The following is a 20625-nucleotide window of genomic DNA, read 5'->3' as shown; positions in this document are numbered from 1 at the left end:
GCACACAGCAAGGGGAATGTACAGAACAGTATTTTAGAAGGAAGCAGGCTGAGACAGGATTGTTCTAACTGACAAATCTTTCTGCAGCTCTGACCAAGGGACAGGAACTCCATGTGGCTATTCTTAGTTCACTTCCTAATCATCACTTTACTTAAAACAAGAGATCATTAAACCACTAGATTTAATTCAGTATTTTAGGAATTGCAAGCCCTCTGAACATTCCTCAACAAAGAGCTACCACACAACAGCACACCTCTGTTCAGTGCATTTGAAGCCTACTGACAAGAAGTTCCCTTTTTTGCTTTAGCAATTTATGCGATGTGCAACAGGCCAATGTAAAACCACAGCACTGGAGCTTACTCAAATTGTCGATTAATTCTCCTCAGAAAACAGTATAAAGTGACCAGAACCTCTTACCCACTTGTGCCAAGGTTCATTATTTCCCCAGTGGCCAGCTGACCTGCATTTCAGGGTGTGTTTTGTTAAGTCTACTCAGCCAGTATTATCAATCTGCATCTTAAGAGATCTCTTTTTGTTGACATACAGAGCATCTAATCCTGGAACTGCAAAGATATTAAAGCTGCTTGGGATCGCTCTTCAAGGATCAGTACTGAAATCTTCCAACTAACAAAGAAGTCCTCCACAGTGACTGAAAATGGATCACCATCACCTTCAATGCCTCTCTGTATCCCATAGTAACAGGTCCTTGTTCTTTTTCAGAACATCCAAGATACTGACAGTGCTACAGTTGCTAATCTATGTGTCTCCTTTGTGCGGCACATTGTGTGTGCTGGACACCTATTTAACACAGTAGGGCCATCATATTCATCTCACCTTCCAGGAGAGCCAGGATAAACACTATGGCAAGGTCACCTCCAAGCTTGGACACCAACGACAAGTTTCTCAAGAAAATTAGTAATCCATGCATATCAACTGCACTGAGATCTGCTGGGATAAACAAGTCCTTGTAGTATTTTAGCTCCTATGTGTTCACCATAAGGAAGTGAAAGAGAGAGGATTCCACAAATAGAACTATAACATAAGCAAAGTATATATTAAGAGATTTATTTTTCCTTTCCATATTCTCAGAATAACTGAGAAAGCTACACTGTTTAATGACTTTTTTTTAAAAAAAGAGAAGAAGCTGGAATCCCCAAGTGTTGTTAGCTTAGCTTGCTCCGTGATATCGGTTAAAAAAATCCCTCTTGCAAAGTTCTGGGCCAAATCAATGGGTAAAAATTAAATGTGCCAACAGTTAGCAAGGCTTTTCAAACTGATTTTCCTTTCTACAAGCCTGCTCACAGAAAGGTTCAAGCTATTATCAAATCTTTTAAAGTTCTGATTTTCAGCAATTTTAAGTCACTTTGTTTTGTGTAGCTCTGGGAAGCAATTCTCAATTGCTTCACAAGCAAAGCAATTTGAATATACCTAGACTAATTCTTAACATTAATAATTAGCCAAATTAGTAACAGAAGTTACCATGAACAAGCATCTAGCAAAATGATTGAAACATACTGATCACATGATTTGACAACTGAATTAAAAGCATTTGACAGAATCACATTCTCCTGCACCAGTCTCCCAGGAATATCTGATCTTCACACTTTTACAACAGCTTTTCCAAGATTTTCTCCCTTTAACATTCCTATAAAAGCCGCTGGCATATTCTCAAATCCTTCAGTGACTTGTTCATGGCACTTCACCTTCCCCTGTCAAAAGAAAGAAAATTGCTGAATTTTCATCCACCAAAACAGAATAACTTACAGCAATATTTTCTCCAGCATATATATTTCATTTGAAACACGCAAGCTGGCATGCACCAGGATAACTGCAAAACCAGGTGGGCTCTGTGAGGATCTGCTTTTGTTGTAAAACCTTTTATTTGGAGTCATAACAGGAATTAAGTCACTGCTGTAAAAACATACCAGGACAGATTAATTGCTACTTGGTCCCCAAACAATTGACAGGTAGGGGATCATTTACCCAAAACCAGGCCTGTCTCTATCCACACACAAGTATGGAATTGCAAATCCAATGATCAAAACTTGACCCATCCAAAAACCTCATGTTTGTTCAAGCTAGAGCCTCTTAATCTTTACTGGTCACACTCACAAACTTCTCACAGCCATGAACTTGGTTACTAACTCAGCCTTCACACAGAAAAATAAAGTACAAGAAATTCCCTATTAAATTCCTTTAAAGCCCAGCTTCCAATACTATAAATTCATTCTTTCCAGTAACTTCAGCACAATACTACAATGGAAATCCTGGCCCATACTACAAATGACTCAATGAGAGATACAGGAATTACTCTAACTATGAAAATCTTCATTATCAGATAAGTATTTCTAATTTATTTCTGGAAGCATGCTTCTTCAAAGCCTACATGTATTCTGGATTATATCTGAGTCTACAAGCTGATATCACACATCTCAACAAAACAGAAGGGATCAGGCATATTTGTTATAGTTTAAGTGTTCCCAAGAGTCTCAAGGATCAAGGTAGCGAGAAGGAAATCGTCATGCTGGGACCTCACCTAAACAGGTATGACGAGAGACCTCTTGAAAAGATGGACTCTGCAGAGAGAGAACACCTTACAAACAAGTGCCCCTTCCTTCCTTCCTCACCTCCATGACCCACTTCAGCAGTGCCTGCAGACCTTCCTCCCGGCGGTTTTTCCATCGGCTCACAATAAACCCTTCCATTTGAAGCTCTTTGAAAATCATGGGAAGCTGCACATAAGGCCCTGCAAGAGAAAAGAATCAGCAAGCCACCTGCAAAATCAGTTTCATTCAGAATAAGTTTCAATGCATAAAGTGAGCTTTTAGCCAGTAAAGACCACTGAATCACTTTCTTTCAGCTAGAAGCAACAGGTAAATTTTCCAAAGAGAATTTCCAGCACAAAAGACTGAATATTCATGGACAGATAGTCACCTAGGGAGACAAAGGCCTGATCCGTAAAACTGTGGACTAAAAAATTCTGAAAACAGTTTCACTCAGAAATAAAGTGGCCTCAGCTTCACCTGAGAGACTTAAGCTGAATCTCAAAAATACTCTTTTAACACCTTGTTTGATAGCCTGACAGCACTCATGCTCTCTCTAACTCTCAGGATCTAAGTTATAAACTCTAGAAAATGTTTCCCCAGTCACAAAAATGTCTGATAGTCTCCTCATTACTAAAAGCCTGTTCCATTTTTTTTAAGCGATGTGACAGTCCAAAGCTGGTCAGCTACCAAAGACAATACAGTCCTTCTATTTTTTTTTAGAAGGCAAATCTGGAAAATTTAATGCTGTTGAAAATGAATATTCATTCAGCCATATTTCTCAGCAGTTTTATTAGTAACTGAAATCTTACTGGAAAAAAAATCAAAACAATGCAGAAAGCTTAAGCTGCATCATCTAAAAACCTGAGGGAAAACCATTATCTCATCTTAAAGTACATATTACTGTATAAATGGCATGATGACTGTCTTTTGCTGATCTGTATCTGCTGCATAGGACCATGTGGAGTCCTGTTTTACGTATCTTAGCCACTCCTTCATTCCTAATCAGCTGATGTTCATCAGACAATGTGGGCAAAGGAGGATGAGTGCATGTAGGCACAAGGAGCATGGTCCCAGTGTCCCACACGTCCCACAGCAGTAGTTAGTTACCCAAATGTATACACATATACACACTTAAATGGCACAGGGAAGTAAACAGCAGAATGCCATTATGAATTTCTGCCACTACCAAAGACAAAATCATTTTAGATTTACAATAAAGGCCCTCACCTTTCTGAGGCACAGAGTCATTGTACTGAGAGATGGCACCACAGACTGCAATCCTTCCATATTTCTTCATTTGGTTGATAGCAACACTGGCAAATTCTCCACCCACCTACAAGAACCAGAGCATGGACAGCATTAGAGACAATCCAGTGCATTAGAGACAATCCAGTGTTTAGCACTGACTGCCAAAATCTGCCAACACTGCATTGTTGCACCAACAGGTTCAACTGAGGGAAGCGACTTCCACTACCCCAAAGACTTGGTGGCTGCAGAAACCTTGGATTTCCACAGTGCTATGAGGACTAAATCTCACTCTTCAAAAAATTAGTTATGAATATATGGAATTAGTTTTAATTCCAAATCTGCTTCATGAAGCTTGGTTTGGAAGCATGAGGCAGGACTAGCAAATAGATCCCTCCTCCTAAGGGTGCTAAGAAGCACCAACTCTGCTTTTCTCACACACCAGTCTGCAATTTTACATCTTTACATCATGGTGATGTAAACTTTTTACTTTACGGTTCTCATCTCCAAAATAGGGATGTGCTGTGAAAAGAAGCTTTTAATAGTGAAAACCTGTGAAAAAAATATACTGCTGTGCAGAGCTCTGCACAAAAGTTAGAAGTGAGAATGAAGGGAATGGACATGACCATAAAACCTGTTTAAGACCTTAGCTCCTGCCACGGAGACAAGCACTTTCCCCTGACACCAGACATTCCTTTCTGTTGTGGTGTAAAGCTAGGTTCTTCCCCTCAGCTGTGACTACTTCCTCCTTGCCTGTCTCCTGCCCAGTTCCGGATTACTGTCTACATTTCAGGAAGGGCATCATGAGATTGGCAGAAGTTCAAAAGATGCCCTTCAGGCCTGCGGTCATTGGCCTGTCCAGATGTCATTGTTCCCTGAGATCCTCCCCCTCCCACCTGGTTGGTAGCTCACCTGTCCTCCCCCCCCCCACCTTCCTGTGAGCTTAAAAGGCGTTGGGGCCATGCGGTCGGGGTCTGTTCGGAGCAGTACTGAGATTCGGAACTGTAATACCTTGGAATAAACTCTGGATTTAACTCTCCGGCAGAACACACTCTCTTCCTCTTCACTATTCTACTAGAGGTAAACTGAGTTCTGCTTTGCATGGGCCTATCTCGAGTGCTTAATAGTAACTGCTTGCCAGCCGAAGGTGTCTCTGAGGAGAAATATCCCCAGTAGCCACTTGTAGCTCAAGAGAAAGCAACACTTTCAATTGCCAGAGAAAGGCAAAACACCATGGCATTCATCCCTGGATTGGCAGAAGCACTTCTGAAAGAAAGACATGCCAAAGAGGTGATGATGGTTTCTTTTAAACCGGGTAACTAGCCAGGGAGTTTAAGGCCAATATATCAGCTAATACCCCCATGGCCAGATATTATATTATCAGGTATAATACATATGTTAGCTGTAGTAGGAAATCAAAAGAGACAGGGGTAGTTCTTTATCTTGAAAGTGAACTGACATAATTTAACTGCATCCATACTGTTAAAATTTCTTAGCCTTTAAAACAAGATGTTCACATTCAAGCACCTATCAAGAACCGTACATTGTCCCCATTAATTCCAGCTATATTTGGGAGATGTCAGAAACTTTCTGAGGGCTGCTCCAGTAGATTTGCCTTGCTACTGTTTTGTTTACCAGTACCAATGCAGCCCGAAGGACCTCATAATGTGGAGCCATCCACTGTGGGAACTCAGCGCATCACCTCGGATGCTCTGAGTCCCAGGGAGACCCCTTGGGGGGCTCAGAAGTCCTGGAATGTAGCCAAGGGCACCTGGTGGCTTGATTTTGACCCTTCAAGGGTCGTGCTATCAAAGCATGAGGATATGGAAGTTTCAGAGGTTTGAATGGTGTAGGGCAGGTGTTTTTATAGAATAGAATATAGGTTTTAAGATTTTGGTACAGGGGGGTCTAATGGAGGCAAGATGGAGGATTCAGGCCCGACCTCGTGGCTTTTCTCCTTCTTCTTGTCATCCATCTTCTCTGTGATGTGTGCATTTTAGATTGGTTCATACTAAAGGTGCACTGTTTAATAAAGGTGATGGGTATTGGAGAAAAATTGTAAATATCACATACGCAATTATCAGTATAAGAATGTGCGACCGCCCAAAAGGGGCAGAGAGTGCTTGTGGCTGCCTTGCTGGTCAGATCTCGGCTGGGCAGAACAAAAACCTTAGAGATAAGCTTTAATAAACAACCTGAAGACTGAACTATAGAGGAGTCCAGACTCGTCTGTTCATCACAGGCTGCCTGCGAACCGTCCCACGCGAACCACCCCACGCATGTCCGACAGAGACACACAGCCGATCGGACAATCCACACTCACTCCCCTTTCAGCAATAGCAGAGAACTGCCTGTGGTTGAAGGTGGGGCCAGGAATGGACTGGATCAGTTTCATGTTACCGTGCCCATCACTTGCGAAAATGCGCCATGCTTTTCAGAGAGTGAAGTAAAACCTCTCTCCCCATTTACAAACACTGCCAACAATCCAGCTTTGCCTTTTCAGTTTTGTTCTTTCTGTTACTGCTCAAGTCAGCTGCAGAAATATGTGTGGGAAGGGATCAGAAAAGCAGTAAGCTCCTACAGAGACCACTGCTTGATTAAATGGATCTCCATATTGAAATCCTGGTGTAGACTTCAATTAGATTATTACAATATTGAGTTCCTGTTAGAGTTTAAAGAAAATGACAGGTGCTTATGGAAAGGCCTTTTTTCTGAACTTACATTGTCAAAGAAACAGTCATAGCCATCAGGAGAGGCTTTACGCAGTGCTTCATCCAGAGATTTAACAGTCTTGTAATTAAAGGCTTCATCGAAGCCTATTTTTTTCAGATAGGCAACCTTGTCATCTGAGCCAGCACAGCCAACCACTTTGCAACCCTGCAAGGAAAGGAGAAAAACACTTACAAACATCCCCTGACAATGCAGGCTGACATTCAGAGTGTGCTAGGTGAAGGGCTCACCCTTAAAGGCTGTTGTCTGCATGTGAGCTCCTGAAACATCCAGCTAGATTTGCTATGTTGTCAGGAGCTTCTCCATCTCAAGACCCTAGTGTAGGCATGCCTTCAGGGATGCTTGTCCTACTGATCATTCATGGCCTTGTTGCCCTGTTTGACAGCTATGTCTTCTCAGCAGCAAGTATGAGCAGTTCAAGCCACTCACCCCAATTTTAGCGAGCTGCCCCACCACAGAGCCCACCGCGCCAGCTGCAGCATTAACCAGGACTGTCTCTCCTGGCTTCATCTTGCAGACCTCCAGCAAACCAAAATATGCAGTGAGGCTGCAAAGAAAAGGAAAGAATGTTCAGTGATGACAGACACACAGATGTGACTTGACCACACTGATCCAAAATACTGTCACCACCAGAACAAGATTGTCTTCCTATATTGTGAAATACAAAACTTAATCGAACCTTAATTTGGCTTTTTCACAGCCATCCCAAAAAAAAAAAACAACCCACAGATACACTGCTGAGAAAGAGACTGTTGAGGCAGAAATCTCTCAAAGGTGAAAACAGCTTCCATTGTGCTCATTAGTGAGAAGGAAAAGCACAGATAACTCTGTGGCAACTTAGTTACATACTAGAAGAGATAGTAAATCCATCGTAGACAGAGGTCAGTTGCCAGCTGGTATCTACTAGATTAAATTATACTCATCACAAATCAAAGCTGGCAGAAAAAGTTAAAAAGGCTGAGAAAAACTTGCTGAATTGATGGGCTCATTGCTCCAGAGGACTACTGTGCTATGGCTACTGGGTGAAACACAGAATCGTTAAGGTTGGAAAAGACCTCCAAGACCACTGAGTCCAACCTCTGATCAATTACCACCTTGTCAACTAAACCGTAGCTCTAAGTGCCATATCCAGTTGTTTCTTGAGCACCTTCAGGGACAGTGAATCCACCACTTCCCCGGACAGTCTGTTCCAATGCTTGACAATCTCTTCTGTGAAGAAATTCTTCCTGATGTCCAAACTGAACATCCTGGAATGCAGCTTGAGGCTGTTTCCTGTTGTCCTGTCACTTATTACCTGTGAGAAGAGACTGACCCCCATTTGGCAACAACCTCATTTAGGTAGTTGCAGAGAAGAGTAAGGTCTCCTTGAGCCTGTTTTTATCCATGCTAAACAAGTCCAGCTCCTTCACCTGCTTCTCATCAGACTTGTGCTGCAGGTCCTTCAGCTTTGCTGCCCTTATCTGGATATGCCCCAGCAAGTCAAAGACTTTCTTGTAGTGAGGGGCCCAAAACTGGAAACTTCAGGTCTCACCAGTGCATTAGTAATCTGTAGGAAACACTGAAGTAGCTAAACGACAGGTCAAGAGTCCCACAGAACTCTTCTAATTTCTAATTTCTAAATTCAAGCTCAGAGCTTCCCATATGGTCTCAACTGAAAAAGCTAACTGAATTCCTCTATGAGACATCTAGAAAATACATGCATCTTGACTGATGTTAAAATGAAATCTGAGAAGTTCTCCACCACACACAATTTTACAATCATTTTGAAAGCCTTCCAGATCATTAGCACTGCCTAAGTCCTGATCTCCCATGAAAACTACAGAGAATGAAGTAAGAAATGCAAGCAGATGACTGAGAGATTCCAATAGTACGTACAGATTCCAAAGCACAGCACTTCTGTCTGCTGCAGTGCAATTTAAAGAACATCTATTTTGCTGCATGATACAGCATCTGTCTTTTGCACTTTGGGGTTGATTCTGGAAATAGCAATAGTGAACAGCAACAGAGCCCAATCAGTAAAAACAGACTAGTCCAGGTGCCAGTGAAGTTTGAGACTGTCCACTAAGTCTAACACAGACTGAACTAGATTCTTTCCACCTCTTCCTGGATCCTCTTTCTGACCTATTACAGCTCCTCAAGGAGAGGCACAATAATCTCCAAGGCAAATCTCCTCTGATGTTGAGGAAGGGCTAAACTTCATGCCCTATACAGGGCAAGCGCATCCAGAAGCACAGCTTTATTACCAGCATGAACAGGCAGTATGATGGTAGAACAAGACAAAGGTCAATACAGACAGGAAGAAAGCTTCTGCACACCAAAATCCAGGGAATAGTTGCCTTTTCATCTCCAAACTTACCCTGGCATGCCAATTGTTCCAAGAGCTAGAGATCTGGGGAGTGATTCCGGCCAAGTGGAAGGAAGGAGTTGTAGGTCATTCCCATCAGAGATAAAATGAGTTCTCCAGCCCCTGCTAGCCACGACAAAGGCTCCCACCATGAAAGCTGGATTTTTGCTTTCTACAACCCTGTTTAAAAAGTAAAAAAAAACCAAACCAAAACAAAAAACAAAACAAACAAAGAAAAAAACACAAACAAACAAACAAAAAAACCCAAAACAAAACAAAACAAAAAAAAAAACCCCACATCCTGTTAGAAACAAATCAATACTGGGTCTTCCATTCTTCCTGTGATTCAGAAAAAAAATATTTCACATAATGATTTTTAACCTGTATTTTCTGACTGCTGATGCTTTAGGGGTCAAGTGCCTTTCCTGAAATGTCTACAACCTCTTATGATAAGGGAAATACTGGCAAGATGATTTTAAATTCAGCCTCGCCCACAATAAACCGAATTTTCATACACAAGTGCCAATTGTTTCTTTGACTAGCACCAGTTTGGTTTGAGATCAGACCAGGCTTCTGTGAGTTAAATGCAGGAAAGAGGATGTTAGGATTAAAGCATGGAACAGCAAGTTGCTGACAGGCTGGCTGTTCTCAGACAACCTGCACATCATTTAAAAATTGAAGATCCTGAAGAGGAACCTCTTGGGGTAATGAAACCAGATAAAAAGCAATATCTAAAATCAGGGAGATATTCATACCAGGATCTCTATGCCAAATGAAAATTCCACTTTCTTAGCTCAACAAGAAAACTGTGTTGGAAAGGGGTAGATTAGCAGCTTAAAATTATTAGAAACAGTTGACCTTCTGTCCATCAGACTTGGTTGTTAATTTATCCCAGCCCTCAATGTTTCTGCAGAGAAACACAAGAGTTAAAGGCCACAGATGTTCCTAGGCAGCAACTCACAGGAAGCACAGCAGGAACAGGCTGACAGAGGGAAACATCTGTGCAGCTACATAACCACAAGCTTAGGAAAAGGATGGATTTAAGGTTATATAACCCTTTGGCTCGAGCTGTATCTTTGATGATGCAGAGATATTTTCAGCTGGAATAGATAGCATGCATGATTGCAGACATGCAGCTACTAGCACATCAGGTTTTAAAATGTGAAGTTCAAAATGTGCTAAGTACAATGGTTGGTCCTTTATACTTGTAAAAATTGCCTTTGAAGACATTATCACCAGAAACAACATACAGATTTTATCCTAGGTCTATATGCTCTCCAGAAAAACAAAAGAGATTATTAGAGGAAAAATACATTCCAACAGAAGTACGTAGACACAAGTCAAGGATGGGTAACATAGGCTGCAGATGTCTGGAGTGTCAGCACATTCCTGTTGTGATCTGCCATGCACATTGATAACAGGAACTGAAGGTCTTACCTGGCAACCTGCGTGCCTATCATTATGTCACCCTCCTTCATGTCCCTTCGACTGTAAGGTCTGCAACACAGGCAAACACAGCTTACAGCGTGCAACTTTAATAACATTCCAGACACACTAGGAAATAGTAGCAACTGTTTGACACAGAAAGAGAATATCTGTTGTTGACAGTTAACAATTAGCTTGTCATTGTAACAGCATAACCAGATGTTTTCCAGTGCCAGCTACTTGGGCATCCTGGGCAGGAGTGCTGGTGGGATGACATCTTTAATCTTCCCATCATGGTCCATCACTACAACAAGCCTGAGACCCAGAGAACTATCTCTGAATTTAGTGTCCACAATGCCTCTTCAAACTACCCAGTCTCCCTGTGCTTCAACTACCCCCTATTGGGTATTTCAGCAATGTCCACCTTAAAATGTGTGTCCTTAAGTACAAGATTGCTAAGTTAAATTAAGAAGGAACTGCTACGAGGCTACAGTCTCATTTGAGTACATTGCATTCCAGTTGAAGACATGACAAGGAACAACAGCGGATCGAAAAGTCTAGGGCTGCAGAAATATTACCCCAACGTCTAGTAAAATCTGGCACAGCTCCATAAATTGCATCTTGTAATTCATGTACATTTTTTTAAAAAGCTCACAAAGGCATTGGGACGTTGAAAACAGCAGTGAGCGCTGCCCACCGTTGTTCTGAGGTTTAAACGGCAATTCAAATGAGGTGTCTTAGCCAGAAATTCAGAAAGGACAAAAAGGTATACCTCATGTAAGGATCAACACTGAGAAACACTGATTCAAGGAGCAACTCTGCAACAAAAGACAAAGCAAATTCCTGGATATTAACAGTGCAGTAGAGCAGTTTTCCCAAGTCAGTCTTTCAGGTAAATTGATATGAACTCCTGACAGCTCAAAACCCCCATATCCCATCTTTGTTTAGGAAAAACCTACCTGAAACAACTACAACATTCTTTAGTTTTGGGTTATTGGTATGCTGTTGAAAAAGAAAATTTCCCCAGTGTAGCTTTAGAAAACTATCTTATTTTCAACCTTGCAATTTCTCATGTGTCTCCTCTCTCTGCAGAAGAGTCGAGCAGCCAGAATTCATAAAAAAAAATCTCATTTAATTTCGATGTATATAAAATGTCATCCCATGATTCAGCCAGAAGAGGGTGGCACAGGTCAAATACAAACTAATTGGCTGCCTTAAGCAGAAGGCATTAGTTTATCTTTTCCAAATAGCCTAATCCACTTTACTGTCTAACAACACCTGCTCTTGGGAAAGACATTGTTAAACATGTTTTAAACTTCTCACTTACACAGCAGTTTGAGCGGTTCATCTCCACCTACTAATATTTTTCACAGCCTGTGCTGCAGCAGTCTAGCTGGAAATGTACTCAGAGATAGAAGTACCTTCTCATTACTTGAGAGTGAGCAGAAAAGCCACATAACATAACAAGGAAGACCATCGCATATAAAAGTGCCATTGTAGTGTGAACTTATGCCTCTTTTTGCTTTAGGGATTAAAATATGAACGAAAAAATTACTCTATCTTCTTAAATACCCACAGGCATGAAATTTTTAAATGTATTTGCAAATGTAAGAAGAAATCCATTTTTCAAACATTTAAGTTGTAAACATAATTGGTACTTTAATATCCTTCTGCACAATTCCTTCTACACACCTTTTAAAGTGTGGCAAATTTTGTAAATGACAAGTGGTGGGATAAGTCTCAGGAAAATATAGCACAAATGTCCATGTGAAACCAAAAATCAAAGTTCATTCTTTTATCAACAGCTCCTGTGATTGATACGATGATAAGTTATCATATTCCTTAATCTTTTCAAAAAAGAGAAACACAGGAATAAAACCTGTCTTTTTTTTTTTTTTTCCTATTTACATTCAGCCTCTCTTCTTGCTGCAACAATCAAATAAGACAAGAAATGCCAAAAAAATCGATTTTGAATGCAAGCAAAAATCTTGCCATCTTTTTTCTTCTTGAAATAGAAGATCAACCTTCTGTGACTCCAGCCCCAAGGTCTTTCAGCTGCACGCTCACTCCAAGTGCAGTCACTCTGCTCTCCTCTAGCAATATCCTCAATATTTTCTCCATCAGCATGAAAAACTCCACTGAAAACCTACTCCTATAGGGTATCATGTTCTCCATCTTTTTCCAAAAGATTTTGAAAATTAAAGTAGATAAAAACATTTTACTAGTAAAACATGTTAGGAACTTAATACAGTTACTTCATTGGTTCTAAGTCACAGTCCACTTCTCTCTTTTGGCATTAAAAAAATTCTCTTCTCCTCGTGGCTGTTGATTTTCAGGCCACATCACTTCTTCATGGTGATTTTCTCCATTTGCAAACACATTCAAATGCCTTTGTCATCAGGCAGCAAGTGCAATTAGGCAGCAGAAACTGTGAAAAGTAGGCCCCAATTGCTGTGTGATGAACTTGGAATTCAATCATTGTTTTTAAGTGCCTTATCTAGAAGGCACGGTGCCTTTGAAACCACTAACCCCATCAGTATACTTTTTCAGCAATTGTCCTTCACCCTTAAGGTGCTGGCTTGTGACAAGCCAGCAATTTTTGAAATTCCAAAAGAGAAACATGCAGTTTTATAGATCCACAGCCACACATCAGCAAACACATAACCTCCAGAAAAATTAGTAGTAACAAGTAGCATTCTGCTCACCTCCATCCTTTAGATTTGGTAGCTCTATCTTTTTCAGGTCAAAGTCACTGGTTTTGGGAAAACCATCAAAATGATTCTTTAGAGCCCATGCCTTGGCAATCACCATCCTGTGTACAGAGACAAAGCACAGCTATCAAAGCGATGCCCAACAGTGCTGGGCTGCTCGAGGGGCTGGTTTAGATTTCATCAGGCAAAACATCTATATCAATAATGTGCCATCACACAAGAAAGCCTCTGCTTGTCTCTGTGGTAATATCACCAGGTTAAGAAAATGTCAGAAAAGTACCCTTATTGCATTAGCAACCTAGATCTTCCTCTGACCTGTCAGACCTCTCTGCCTGCTGGCAGCAAGTCCTCATGTGGGAAGTCATCCCAGCAAAATGTACAACTCCCACTCTAAAGAAGGAAAATTTACTCATTCTAGGAGGAAAAAAAAACCCTTTAGAAAATATAATTAAAAGCTTATGTCAATTGCCCTCATTAACCGTTAAACTAAACTTTTACAAGCTTGAACCGAAGTGCAAATGTGAAAAAAAAATGTAAGCAAGATCTCTTTCTGTGACATTCATCATATTGAAAGAAAATGCTTCTCCAGTTGCAAAGCTTAGCACTTAGAATTGGGAGTACACTGCTACCAATATTTTTCATCCAAGACGGAAACAAACAAATTACTTGCATTAATTCTATCATCACAGGTCCTTTTCCCTTCTTACACCCAAGTGAATCAACAAGAACAGAGAAGTTTATACTTAGAGCAAGCAGGTGAAAACTGGGTCTCCCGCTGACAAGTAAATAACCTTCTGCGTCTGCTCAGTCACTGGCTGGACTCCTTCAGTCACACACACTCAGAAAAGATGAAAATGTCTGCTCTCGGTAGGTACTGCCCTCAGTACACTTCCCTAGAAGTAAGTAAACATAGCATAAGGAACACCCACTGTGATTCACCTTCTTCCCATTAAGTAGTTGAGATTAACCCTCCAAACCCAGTTCAGCTCAGTGCCCAGCCAGCTGCACTGGCACTTTGTCAAGCACACAACGCTAAATGCATAAAACCCGTGGTTCTAGAACCCACAAAATTCTGCGGTCGGGAGACAAGACTATCCACCACAACAGGAGTTTCTTCAAATTACATTTTACCCATCCAGCCCTGAAACTCTAAAGAGTTCTACTTCTGTGCAGAAATAACTAATTAAAAATTAATGTCCATTTCATTGCTCAATTCATACTTTAACACAGCAAATACATTCTCCACTCATGTGGTGTGCCCTGACACGTTCTCTGTTCTCAGCACAAGGACAGATTGCATGGCTAAGCCTCTATCTACGAGCCACCTTAAGAACAATAGCAAATTTTGGCGTTTTGCCCCAACTATGTTGCAATGAGGTATACGTATCAAGGGAGGAAACTCTGTGCAGGGGACTGTCTTCAGCTTTTGTTCTTTTTGTGAAAAAGCCCAAGTACAATATGAAGGGTGAAAAGTGTAAAGAAACCAATACATTGCGACATGTTCAACTACAAAACCCCTGAGGACAGAAGTGCTAATTAGTACCAAGGACCTAAGGAAAAAAAAGCAAAATGTGTTTAAAGATGCACATGCAAGGATCAGGGAGAACAGGGCAAGCTCTCTATCTACTCTATTATCTACTATTTAGATAAAAGAATCTGTCAGCAAATCCAGAAACTAATCAGCACTCAACAACTTTTTGTGATGAAACAGAGATATTTCGTGTTCCACAATGACAAAGAAACACAAAGCAAGTGAAGGTTTCCTGCACCAGAACTGTGTGCTGGGGAAATCACCTTTCACAAAATCATCAAAATCAAAGCATCCCACAATAGATAAGTGGGCCAGCATTTGTATCTGCTGCTTTATGTATTTGCTTTGGTATCAACAGTGTTTGGCTGCAACAAAAGACATTGCAGCAACAACCAAGCAAAGCGAGAAAACGGGAGCAAAAGGTTTGTTCAGAAATACACGAAACGGATCCCATTCACTAGCTTACACTCACAGGCATTGAGAGGGATTTGTCCCACCTGTGTGCCCTGCATTCAGATAAGTACCGAAGTGCTCCAACCAGGAATAATCAGGAACAAAGGGATGCTGGCTAGGCTGGCAGCCATGCACTGATGTGCCACTTGTACCTCGGGGGAGCCAACAATGCTTCAGAAAGGTTTTGTCTTCCATCCTGTCACATCATCAATACTGACTCCCCGCTTTTTGTATCTTTTGTGTGTATGCCTAAAAAGCACCAGCCCTGTTCTTTACTCTCCCACTATCCTATCTTAGTAGCTTGAGTCTTTAAGTCTGAGTACAGGACGATCTGCAAATGTACGTGCCATCAGTATTGGCCATTTCTGTCTCTCTTGTGTTGTTTCTTTGGGTGCTTCCACCCTCAGATCTCCTAATCACAGGAATCCTCACCTTCCTATCAAACATCTCTACTTTTTGGAAAACACGGGTTTTTCTGCAGAGCAATGATCCTGCTTAGGAACAATATTGAAATACTAATTTCACTAAACCCTTTTTTATTATATTTAGGCCTAATTTTGGAAGCAGAACAAATTTTCTGTCTACTATTTCTCTTTTTTTCTACTGATATCACATCATTATAGCCATTTCAAGGCTAGGAGACTCTCCTGTAGGTCATAAAACAAAAACCCCAAACCAAACAGAAAACAATACAGACACATGCTTGATTATTAGATCCGCAAACTAATTTCCAGGTTAACAAACCACAAACTAATTTCCAGGTTAACAAACCAAGATGTTTTTGTATGTTTAGATATAAAATCATAAGAAGTGGTAAGGACTACATTGCTCAAGCAAGCATATAAAATAACTCCAAAGGATAAACAGAAGTGTTACAACATTTCTGGGTTCCAACAAAATTTTACTGGACTAAGTATGTCATAGCTACAATCTCAGTTCCAAGAATAGTAACCTGCTCTTATAAACTGTAATGCTACCTTGTTTTCAAGGTCAGTAGGTCTGAATAATAAATTTCTTTTGACAGTTCATTATATCTTAGTTAAACAGGAGTTTTGTGATTTTTCAAAAAAATTGTAATTAACTACATTTAATTAATTATAAAAAAAGTTTGACTGTGATTTTGATTTAGATCTGTGTTGCATGAGTGTCAGCAGAAAACTCTGAGAAATTACCTCACTGTAACTGCAGGAAGGAACTCCATGGACCCACACTGCTCAGAGAACCTAATCAATAGTTGAAGAACTGAATTCAATAAAGGAGTCAAAGGTCCATACATCCTAGAAAACTTGATTAACACATTGCAGGTGCAGTAAGGGAGCCACTTCATAGCTGAGTACACCCCAGAAAACTTAATCAATAGAAATTGTCTAACCTGGGCAGTAAATTTAATAAAGCACTGTTTAGCTGGATGAAACTTGGGTTATCCATTCAACAAAGAGATATTAAATGCTCTGAAAGTACTTAAAAAACCAAAACACATATAGCATAATGCAATAAATTAGGCAGATTTTTCGGAGTATCTATAAAAAATCTTGGATGTTATAGTGTATATGAATGCCTGAAAATTGTTGTTTCTTTGAACATGTCTCTGCAAATAAATTCCCAATCTCTTCCAAATTTTGACTCAAAACTGTTATTAGGAATGTTCCTCTAACAGCTTTTTGCTGGTAGATTTAAAACTTTGTTTCACTTCTGTGTGTTTGCTGTATAAAGTGTTTCACAGACCATTATAATTATTACAGTAAAGAGACTGCTGTGATAACTTGTGAGAACAAACAGCCCAGAGAGTGACAAGAAGATGTCTTTAGAAATAAGGTGATGCATTTCTGCTTGTTTTTCTTAAAAAAGAACCATCAAAGCCTTTGCTGAAATTGAAGGCCAAGACGACATTTAGCCTGATGTTCTTGGAACCCTCCTTGCCCTGTGGTCTAGCCCATCAAGTTATCAAATAATAAAGACAATCAAGGCAAGAAATAATGTATTGGGAAGTCTTGGCTTTTTGCACTAGCAATGTACGTACATAACAAAGCAAGGATCCCACCTGTTTTCAGACACTGCAATTGCTCCAAACTGCAGCAGAGCTGAAAGTGAAAGCTTCACACAGGTAATCATAGCTCAGTTCCCAAAATCAGCATGAGTAACGAGGTTCACAATTCAGGGGAAAATGGAAGAGAGGAAGAAAGAGATGAAAACTGGAATACCATAATACATACTGGCAACTAGAAAAGAAGAGACAGACAAGTCTGAGAAAATTGAAATAGTTTCAATAGACTGAAGAGCTAGTGGTGATAACCAAAATCAGGGAATCATCACATTACAGCAGAAAAGCAGTAAAGCTTTCAAGATATGTAAATTTTTCTGATTTGACTCATGCTTTCTCAACTAACCTCAGCTGTTATTCCTGATTGGTGTAGCATGGTTTCCTAGCCTGGACTTGCCCAAATCTAACCTTGAGGACAAAATCCTTTTAGAAACCTGTCAGTTACATGAGTTCAATTAAAATTTTGGGTTAGCTTAACAGCTCATATTCCTGACAGTCATAGTTCGCAGATATGATTGTGGTACTTTTCCTTTCATCCCCATTCTGAAGCAGTTACACACTGGGAAAAAAGGGTGTGATTCTTCTGAGGCTAAGTGAAGTGTATCACAGACACAATTAGTCTGTAGATTGGTTCTGAGAAGAAATTCACCCATCACCACAATAGCAAAGTTGTTCTGGTAATCATCATCTTATCTTTTTTCTTCCTCCAGATCTAATTTATTAATCATCTGCAGCATTTTAAAACAAAGTGCCAGTAACCAGCATAAGGGACAAAAACCTTAAAAAAACCCAAAAACAACCAACCCCCAAAAAGCCCCTCAAACTAACATAAAAGGACTTCTTGGCAGTAGATACTGCCAAGGGAGTAACAATCCAGAGGACACCTCTGGACTTCCATACCCATACAAGGATTACCTGGGACTGAATATGGCCTCAAATCCCATGTTCTTACAAGCTTTAGCAAAAGCTACCTATTCTTCCCCTCTGACTTAGTTCTTACAATGCTTTTTCAATTGTATTTTTTTTTCCCTGTGCTAAGAACAAAGTAAAGGCAAACCACTCCCATGCCACTTTTGGCAGAGACCATACTGCAAATATCCACACAAGCATGACACTGCATTAAGAAGCAATAAGCTGCAACTGCACTTTACTTATGCAATACTACCAAATCTTGGAAGAAGGTCAAAGATTGAAGGCGACTAGTTTTCACTCTCCTAAATGACTGTGCCACTTTGTTATCAGGTCGCAATTCCAACAGAGGTTCAAAGGAGCAAGTTCACACGAGAAAGTGAAAAGGGACGTCAACACCATCACAGAAATAGGTCAGCTGCATGCAGCTCTCAGAACTGCACTTAAGTAAGACCTTATCACTCTCTACAGATATCTGAAAGGAGGCTGTAGCCAGGTGGGGGCCAGTCTCCAATTAATAAGTGACAGGATGAGAGGAAATGAGCTTAAGCTGAGCCAAGGGAAATTTAATATAGGTGCTATGAAAATATTCTTCGCAGAAAGGGCTGTAAAGCATTGGAAAATGCTGTCCAGGGAACTGGTGGAATCACCATAGTGGGAAGTGTTCAAAAAACATGGCACTTGAGGACATGTCTACTACATGGACAAACTACATTCATTTACTGGTGAACATGGTGGTGCTAGGTTGGACTTGATGATCTTAAAGGTCTTTTTTCAGCTTTAGCACTTCTATGGTTCTATGGGGCACAGCACTTGATGTGGGCTGACAAAAAAAGCAGAAGCTACTTAAAGGGCCAGATGTGCTTTCCCAGTCACTGCATAAAGTGATTAAACCTAAACCTCTTTTAGGCACTTTTTTTTACTTCTGCCTCACTTAAATGTTGATACAGGACAAACATGTTGTAACATCAGTAATGCAAAATTTCATCAAAGCTATAGAAACATCCTATAGCCCAGTTTCACTTCTGCCTGTTCTTACAGCAACAGGCCTGTTACTGCCCCACAGAGAGAAATGTTTACTCTGCTTGATTTTACAGCTGCCAAATAAAACTTTGAGTATATAAAAGCCTTTCTACAAAAGTTTAACACCCCCTTGCAGCATAGTGACTAAGAGAACTCGGAAGGGAAGTGACAAACTTCAGGCTGGCGCCTTCAAGCACCAGCGATCTCTCTGAAGCCCCCTCCTGGACTTCTGTACTATAACAAGGGTAGTTTCACCGTTGAACAAGTTCCTGCTTGTAACATGCACAACCAGCTTCTCCCACAAGATGGAAACTTGCTGCTCTAGCCCACTTAGCATATACATACATCTCACCTGGTATCTCTTACCCGTTATCTTGTAGTATTAAGGAGACTTGATAAATGAAAAATTAAAGGGACATGAGGAAAAAAAGGAGATGACAATGAGAGTCCAAGGAAACAAATTTTAAGAGTTGAAGCACAGATCAGATTGCAACAGACATGTGAAGCTGTATTACTTTTGAAAGATAATAAAGATTTCAACCTGTTCTAATATCTGACCTTGACATGGTTTGGCAGGAGGAAATCAGAGGACTCTCCATGTGTCACTGTTAAACACTGTTTAGCAAACGACATTTATCATCTCTTACTGTGCATTCCCCTCAGATGAAGTGGGTTCCATCCTCTTAACACTGTGCTGCTAAGCAGCTAAAGATGGCAGCAGAAACAATAGCTTCTGTTTCTGGATACTGAACAAAGCCATTTCTCTCTTGGTTTTCCTTCATCATCTTGGTGACTCTATACTGGATTTGTTCATGTGTATCAGGGACTTTCTTCTACTAGGGAACTGAGAACGCTGGATGCAGCTGGATCCAAGTTCAGGGTAGTGGGGAAAGATTCTGCATATCCAGGTTATGACTGTCTAGGTCTTTCATAAGGATATCAAAAATTATGGCTAGTAATAGGCTGTCCACTGTGGTGGACAATTCTCCAACTTAGGAACAAGATTAACTCACCAATTTGTCTCTGAGGTAGGGCTAGATGAACGCTCACATTTACAGACCACAGGAAATATCTCAGTCAGAGCTCACACCCATGACCAGTGTTGATCAGTGACAAGAGGAAAATCTGTCAGGTGTCATATGTCACTGTAGGATGGCTTCTTTGTCATGACACTGGGACCCCTAGGATGGCATTTTTCACAGATGCAATCCTACCACTAGACCTTCACTTATAGTAGGAAACACTTTGCTACTCCAGTCCCCACTCTGCTGCCCACCCACTCGAAGGGTGTGGAAAGACAGGTGGTTTGCCATTGAAGACTGAGTACCTCAGACTGTTGAGTACCTCAGCCTTCTCATCCATTGCTACCCATTTGCCAGCCTGGCCTTTCCCACAGTGGTGTGTGTGGGTGTATGCTTTCTTTCACCTCTCCTGTCAAAGTAACATACTGTAGACACCCTTCTTGTTATTCTTCACACTCCTTGTCAAGTTCAGCTCCAGGCCCCTGCCTTCCTCAGCCCATCCCTACACAATCAGACTCCCTATACTCCTTCCAGATACCTGCCCTGCTGCTACTGCCTCTGCATGTCCTTCCTGCCTTTTTGTTTGACTCACCCATGCTGATTTCTTGCCTTCTTTGCCCAATTTCTTGTGACTGGGGATCACTA

General features: G+C 40.8%; 1 protein-coding gene across 6 annotated transcripts in view; it reads right to left on the bottom strand.

Annotated features, from left to right (window-relative positions):
• Positions 1-1049: 1049 nt before the first annotated feature.
• The window catches only part of PTGR1 (prostaglandin reductase 1), a 21265-nt gene continuing 1689 nt past the window's right edge, over positions 1050-20625 (bottom strand). For 3 of the 6 annotated variants that reach the window (XM_030237084.2, XM_030237083.2, XM_050987166.1), the window contains exons 2-11: positions 13745-13894; positions 12996-13102; positions 11063-11108; positions 10303-10362; positions 8878-9045; positions 6951-7068; positions 6513-6668; positions 3774-3879; positions 2628-2746; positions 1050-1709 (exon numbers count right to left, since the gene is read on the bottom strand). In XM_030237084.2, the coding sequence (XP_030092944.2) occupies positions 1599-1709; positions 2628-2746; positions 3774-3879; positions 6513-6668; positions 6951-7068; positions 8878-9045; positions 10303-10362; positions 11063-11108; positions 12996-13101 (990 nt within the window). In that variant the 5' untranslated portion in view covers position 13102; positions 13745-13894 and the 3' untranslated portion in view covers positions 1050-1598. The remainder of the gene's footprint in view (positions 1710-2627; positions 2747-3773; positions 3880-6512; positions 6669-6950; positions 7069-8877; positions 9046-10302; positions 10363-11062; positions 11109-12995; positions 13103-13744; positions 13895-20625) is intronic. The other 3 variants (XM_050987165.1, XM_030237088.2, XM_050987167.1) reach the window with 2 other exon arrangements.

This window comes from Serinus canaria, chromosome Z (genome assembly GCF_022539315.1).
Source record: "Serinus canaria isolate serCan28SL12 chromosome Z, serCan2020, whole genome shotgun sequence".
Taxonomy (NCBI): domain Eukaryota; kingdom Metazoa; phylum Chordata; class Aves; order Passeriformes; family Fringillidae; genus Serinus; species Serinus canaria.
The sequence above is the reverse complement of the archived record's forward strand: the minus strand, read 5'-3'. Positions and strand labels throughout refer to the sequence as shown.